The sequence below is a fragment of the Cryptotermes secundus genome, unplaced genomic scaffold, assembly GCF_002891405.2.
Source record: "Cryptotermes secundus unplaced genomic scaffold, Csec_1.0 scaffold572, whole genome shotgun sequence".
Lineage (NCBI taxonomy): Eukaryota > Metazoa > Arthropoda > Insecta > Blattodea > Kalotermitidae > Cryptotermes > Cryptotermes secundus.
In genome coordinates, this window is record NW_019725849.1 from 1,103,309 (window position 1) to 1,110,578 (window position 7,270).

The following is a 7,270-nucleotide window of genomic DNA, read 5'->3' on the forward strand; positions in this document are numbered from 1 at the left end:
CGGTCCGTGTTACGCAGGTGTGAGGCACTGCAGTGCTTACATGTGACTCAGGTAACTTGTTACTGAATTTCATGTTATTCGGATAAGAGCGCAATACTTACATATATCTCGGAAGCTTTGTTACTGAGGTCCGTGTTACGCAGTGGTGAGGCAATGCATTACTTACATGTGACTCGGACAACTTGTTACTGAATTTCATGTTATCTGGATAAGAGTGCAATACTTACATGTGTCTCGGAAGCTTTGTTACTGAGGTCCGTGTTACGTAGGTGTGAGGCATTGCATTGTTTAAGTGTGACTCGGATAACGTGTTACTGCCGTTCGTGTTACGCAGGTGTGAGGCACTGCAGTGCTTACATGTGACTCAGGTAACTTGTTACTGAATTTCATGTTATTCGGATAAGAGCGCAATACTTACATATATCTCGGAAGCTTTGTTACTGAGGTCCGTGTTACGCAGGTGTGAGGCACTGCAGTGCTTACATGTGACTCAGGTAACTTGTTACTGAATTTCATGTTATTCGGATAAGAGCGCAATACTTACATATATCTCGGAATCTTTGCTACTGAGGTCCGTGTTACGCAGGAGCGACGCATAGCGTTGTCTACATTTGTCTCAGCTTGTTAGTGAGGAGTCGCTTTTTACTTGTGGGACATATCAATGGAGAACTGTTGGTGTCATGAAGTTGTATCGGGTTGGCATGTACTTACCCTGCCCAACGGATCCCAGTAACCACGAGGTAGAAGAGCCCAGACACCACCCCAGCCAGTATCCCGACGGACACACTCCCGGACAACAGCGACGAGACGGTAGGCATCCCGCACTTTCATATCACTCACTGCTTAGCTGAGATGTACGTTGAGACGCGGACCGCTCTAAGATAGTGATCGAGCTGGGAAAGACGCGTGGTGAGATAAGATAAAAGACGCAGAGGAGATTACGGAAGTACAGAGTGTTCCCTAAGGGCTGACGTGGAAACTGCTTACTCAACGTGCAGCCGTTTAGTAAAATACACAAAGAGCCTCAAGAGTGAACCCGCCGGCTGCAGTAGGTCAATACGTGTAAAACCACTCTTGCTCCGGGGACACGCGCGTTCGGTGAATTCACAACGAAAGCTGCAAACGTATGCCCATTGAAGAGCAGTCTGCTTCCTGGACGGAGCTTTACAAAATGTTTCTATATATTCAAGTTTTCTGTAAAATCGGGCAATAGTAAGGGGTATTTTACACGTTTACCTGCGCGTCCCGAACTTCATTCGCTGAATATCTACCGCAGGATACAGGTAGCGGGTACGATCCCCGATGAGATCACTCAATTTCTCAATTGATCTAATCCTTCAGCCGAACTATGGCCCTTGGGACGACTCAGCCTCTAACAGAAATGAGTACCAGGAATATTCCTGGGGTTAAAGGGCGGCCGGCGCGTAAGGCTGACAGCCTCACCGCAATCTGTAAACCGACTGTCTAGAAAATGTGGAAGCGCCGAAATCTCGCAACCCTAGATGGATACCGACGTTTCGGACGAACAAGATACCTCCATTTCCAGGGTTAAAGTCACTTCATCCTCGAATATAGGGGCATGTTCTTCCGAAATGTCGGCATCCGCTTACAGAACTACGAAGACAAACAAACTCCGTGATTTCAGTCCGCAGGCGAACTACGAGTATACCGACTGAGCGACCACCTCTTGTCGGAGAAGTTAGTGCCAACTTTAGCGGATAGAGGGTGTCGCATGGTCAGCGCATCGAATCCCCAAGGCCTTTAATTTCGGTTTTCTAGACCGGAGCCGCTATTTCCTTGAAATAGCTCCTCAATTATACTCACGAAGCTGAGTGGAGCTGAGAAAATCTAGTAGCGTCGGGAATCGAACCCGGACCTCTGGATCTGTAGCCAGGAACTCTGACCACTAGACCACAGAGGCGGTCTCCTATAGAACTACACGGTGTCATAATCCATAAAATAATTTGAGAATTCAATGGTCCGAAAACCATAGAATTTATATTCTGAATGGTGAATCGGACACTAATACAAATGAAACGATCATGGTGTGAACGAGGCTCTGTGGCTCTAATCAGGACGTCACGACTTTGCAAATCTCTTGTCCCGAGATTTGTTCAAAGTGTAACCTGCAGTGGCTTCCTGTCCACTTACGAAACGCTGTAATGAGGGTCGTGCCACTGGGAATCATGGCTTTCAAAGTATCGTAAGGGAAGTTCCGCTTTACTGTCATCCCGTTGGAAGGGGATCAGACCGGTTCGAATTCGACAAGAATCTCGCCTCCCGGTCAGCCAAAAACTGCACTTAGATTAATTTTGTTTCTATCAGTCTCTGTCGTCAGTAAAACACGTCACAGCTTGACCAAAACCTTCACACTCACACAAGGAGACAGCTGACAAACTTTTCTTTTCTCCCGACTCGGTCGGCTGGACTACATTCTGACGGGCACGGAGACACTTGCAGCGTGACCGCGCTCATAAAGAGAGGAAGGTTCGACTCTGATCGGCCGGTGGGCTGTGCAACCACAGCCAGACGACACTTGGTGTGGTGCTTAAGAGTACAGCAGACCCTCGCTAATCCGGATCGAAATGTGAAAAATTCTGTTCACACTTGAGTACATGCTTTAAAGAGACACGTGGGATTTAGGAGTAAGAGGACTTTCAGACTATGCCGAGAGCAGCTGGACAGACTGAAACTACGCAAGAAGAGAGCCAGGATTCTCTTGAGTGGACGAAGGAGGCCCTGGATGTCAGCTTCTGACAGAGGAAGAAACTGCTGCTCTGTTATTTATTTATTTATTTCCATCAGTACTATCTATATTACTTCATTTTCTATTTATTTATTATCTAAGTTGTTTTTATTTATCTTTAGGGCTATATTTTGCTTCATTAACCCTGACTGTCGAGGATTTACTGTACTTAAAAATACATTCTGCGGCCGTACTATCTGAACATACAAGGGAAGCTGCTGTACTATAGTTATGTACAAGATATTATTTATTTATTATTATTATTATTATTATTATTATTGGAGGGAGTGGGTTTCCCCATGCACTTAGACCAGTTATTGGTCCATTGTGCGTCCCCCTTTCATTTCTACTGTCCCCGTCCCCATACCCTACCGGTAGACGGTGCGTACTATCAGCCCCGTTGAGCCAACGAGGTCGGCCCTCGGTACCTTGATACTTCCCCATCTATCAGGGGCATTGGAAACTACTTGGGCGGGAAAGTTTTTACCTAATAATTTTGCTCAGAAGTCTCCTAGAGACATGAGGTTCTTTTACGTGCCGTAAATCTACGACACGGGACCCACGGCTTAAAGTCCCTCCAGGACGACTTGTTCCCTGAATTTTTCAGTCCTTAAAAATTCCACGACCTCCGCCGGGTTTGAAACCGCGTACCTTGAATCATGAGGTGTGAACGTTACCCCTAGACTAGATATGCTTTCTACTATGTGAAAGTACAATAGAAACTGAAGTATCATAGGAATGTATGTACAAAAGAAGCCTCTTGTACTATCTGAATGAACAGAGTAACAGTTGTACTATTAGTATGTACAAAAGAAGCAATTTACTGAGTGTGCAAGGGAAACTAATGTACTATCGGACTGTCCAAGGGAACCCGTCGTACTGTTATGAATGCACAAGGGATATGTTACGAGTTAAAATTATTTCGGTTTTGTTTCTCAATTTTGACCGAACTATTTTCTTCTACTGGCAAGCCTTCCGAGGCAAGATTTCAGAAGGCGGACTTGTCAGGTCAGGTCAGTCCTTACCGCGCGTTTCGCTTATTCCCTCAGTCTCCCCAACGCACAGATCAGACCTTAAAGTAAGCCACGACAGTAACCTTCAAACAATTTCTCAGTAACTGCTCATAAACAGCTTCCCATCTCGTAAGATTTGAGGTTTTCACGGCGGTGACTATGAAGAAAGCAGTCTTCTGGTATGTGGCGCCGTGTAGAAATTGTGTTAACCGAAATTTCGGAGGAACGTATCGCCTTCGTCTTCATGGTAGAAGAAAAAAGAAGAAAATCCGTGAGCGAGGAACCAGCGTGAGCAGGTATCTATAAGGCGCCACATCCCAGAAGGCTGTATTTCTTCACCTTCCCATCTCATTTGACACAGCTGTGACAACGCTTCACACTTGTACTAGGGAAGTGCTCGGTTCTAATCTCGGCCGGGACGCCAGTTGCCCTGACTACCATTTCTCAACATCGTTGAATGACGTAACAATATATGTAGGCCTATCCATATTACGGGATTAGTTGCTGATAAGCTTTGCTCGTTCATTTCAGACAAAATTTTGAAATCGTCGCCGTCTTCTTCGACCGAGATCCATTTCCTCCGTTCTCCTGTTCCTGGGAATCCGCGTTAACACTCCCAAGCTTGAAATTCGTCTAAATATCAATTTTTCAGTTTCTATGACAAAAAACACACACTGTTTCCACTACAAAGCTCAACCGGTTAATGCAGCTTAGGGAAACAGTCTCTGTTTACTGTGAGAAACATACGAAACACAAATACACACGGTGTGCAAAATACAAATTGTATTAATGCCGAGGATGATGACACGTATTGTAACAACCGTGCTTTACATTAATACATTATGAACCAGTAAGCTGGCGGATGGTTATAACCAGGACCCGGATTTTGATGACATGTTATATTTTTTTTCCTTGTATCCTATGCGATGCTCTTAAATGTATAAATCTCGGATATGAGCTGCTGGTTACAGAAATGTAAATTTTATAGGTATTTTTTTGTCATTTTTTTACATTTTTAGGTTCAAGGTTATTTTGGGGGGGTAATTTTTTGGTACATTTTTGGACTTTTAAGGGTATTTCTTGTTATTTTTGGCCATTTTAGGGAATTTTTCTTCATATGTTTTCTGGAATGTGATTAACATCGAAGCGAAGTGTTCTTTCTTTTCTCCTTTACGTCATTTTTCTGGATTTTTTCGGTCATTTTTTAAATATTTTCAGGCCATCAAAATCCGGGCCCTGCATATTACGTTTTTGGGTCATAATTTAGGTAATTTTTTTTGATATTTTCGGTCATTTTATAGGTAATTTTTTTAATATTTTTAGGTCACCAAAATCCGGGCCCTGGTTGTAACACTACCACCATCAAGCGTAGCGCTGAGTTGTGACATACCCGAACGCTATATGTCTTTGGTTATGTTTACTCTTCTGGACCGAACGCAGTATGACAACGGTCTCGGTGTTACAGTCAGCTTTCGGCTTGATACTGAGAAGTGAGAAGCAATGAACCGTGCCAGGTAGCGATGTGGAATTTCGTGTAGAAACAGACCGAGAAGACGGATACATGTGCGGTATAAAAAACGTTTTGTTAGGCAACATACGAATAGCGTAACGAACCTGGTGCTTTGGTTCACTTCCGCTTCCGTTTCTCGAAAATCGCAAGACTTCCGGGAAACACGTATTGAACGTAAAATATGTGTTTGGATTTCCTCTATAACGTTTGTTCAAAACATTTTCTTCTCCGATTGATATTTAACTAGAGATGCGCTGATCACGGGGGCCGCGCGGTATGAGGCATAACTGTCTTCGCCCGCTCGAACATCAGGGTCGTGGGTTCGAATCCCAATCAAGGCATGGATCTCTGTGTGCGTTTATTCTGTTTGTGCTGTTCTTGCGACGGGCTGATCCCCCGTCCAAGGAGTCCTACCGACTGCGTATAAGAAAGGTAAAGGTAAGGTAAAGTTGTCGCTGTGCTTGAAGGCGTATGGGGGGAGTGGAGTGGATATATAGATCCACATTTTCTTGACCTCGCCATTAGTTGGAGGTCAGTGGTCAGCTCCACGCCCCTACCACTTTACCCCCGCCCCGCCGGAAAGGAGCCCTCGGTACTCATTCGATCGGAGACTGGGTGGGCCCCAGTCGGTCTGGACGACGTGGAAAAGAGAAGAATTCTTGACCCTACCGGGGTTCGAACTCCGACCCCTCTGTCGTCTAGTCTGTAGCCAGTCGCTATACCGACTGTGCTATCCAGGCTCCGGCTACGTATAGGATTACGAAACTGAGAAAAGCGCCCCCCCCCCACAAAAAAGGCTACAGAGCCATTGACGAATGAATGAATGAATGGTCGACATGCGTAGCTTTTTATGCAAAGTGTCAGTTACTGGTATCCGATTTTCACTAAAATGTAGAACGGGCTGACAATCGTTTCGTGAACCGTCGGTTTTCTTGAAGTGCGTGTAATTTCGACGAGGGAGCGAGAGAGAGAGAGAGAGGGAGGCAGACTGTTAGTTAGTTATTGGAGAGGGTGGGTTTCCCCATGCACTTAGACCAGTATTGGTCCATGAGGCAGACTGTTACGCAATAACTTGTGTGTGTGTGTGGCCTCCAGCTTTATTAAACAGCAATGAACAGGCACAAACAAACAAATTTGCTCACTCAGTTGCTAACGAGTCACCAATCGAAGCGATGGATTCGGACACACGCTTCAGCCGCAAGTCACGTACCTTCAGCGCGTTCCCAAGCAACGGGCAGGTTGTACACCATCGCCGTGTTCACGAATCCCGCCAATGGACCCTACTCTCAAGTCACTTCGTATTCTTATAAACTATTACCATGAAACTCACACTAATTCTGCCTTCCTTGTTAACTCGCGCGTTCCCCATATACAATTACTGTATTTCTGGACATTATCTATTATCCTGGTTTTTTGTTTAAAACACATTTCAGAGGCTGGATTATGTCTCCGGAGATAGGGACTAGATCTACCGCTTGAGCCCAACTGAGTAGATTTTTAAGTGAAGACGGAGTCAGAATCCAGGCTTCGAAGCGTTGTTGCAAAATGAAAAACAAGGAGATGGATAAAGCCCAGAAGCACAATATTTTAAGGTCCGGAGTAAGGGACTAGCTCTATTGGTTGAGCCCAACTGAGTAGGTCCCAGCTGAAGACGGAGGTAGGATCGTTTCCGAAACGTTGTGTTCTACATAAAAATAGGACGATGGATAATGTCCAGAAGCACAATATCTGTATTAGTATACCATCGTCAGAAACTTTTATATCTTACGTTTCATGTAATTTTCCATCCAATTGTACACACGAAGTGTGGGCAGCATTAGGCTACTTATTATGTTTTTTTTTTCAATCCTCCCAACTACGTCGAACGGCTTAAAAAATAAAAAAGTAAAAAGTAAAGGTATCCCTGTAACAGGCCGTGAAGGCCCATAGGGTTGTGAGACGTTGAGGGTCCCACATTATCTAGACAATCGGCTCAAAGATGGCGGTAAAGTTGTCAGCCTT

General features: G+C 44.8%; 1 protein-coding gene across 8 annotated transcripts in view; it reads right to left on the reverse strand.

Moving 5' to 3' along the window:
• LOC111863758 overlaps positions 1-7,270 on the reverse strand; it is a 119,187-nt gene that overhangs the window by 92,322 nt on the left and 19,595 nt on the right. For 2 of the 8 annotated variants that reach the window (XM_023850385.2, XM_023850391.2), the window contains exon 2: positions 712-893. The exons of the other annotated variants lie outside the window; for them this stretch is intronic. In XM_023850385.2, the coding sequence (XP_023706153.1) occupies positions 712-818 (107 nt within the window). In that variant the 5' untranslated portion in view covers positions 819-893. The remainder of the gene's footprint in view (positions 1-711; positions 894-7,270) is intronic. 8 annotated transcript variants of the gene reach the window in all.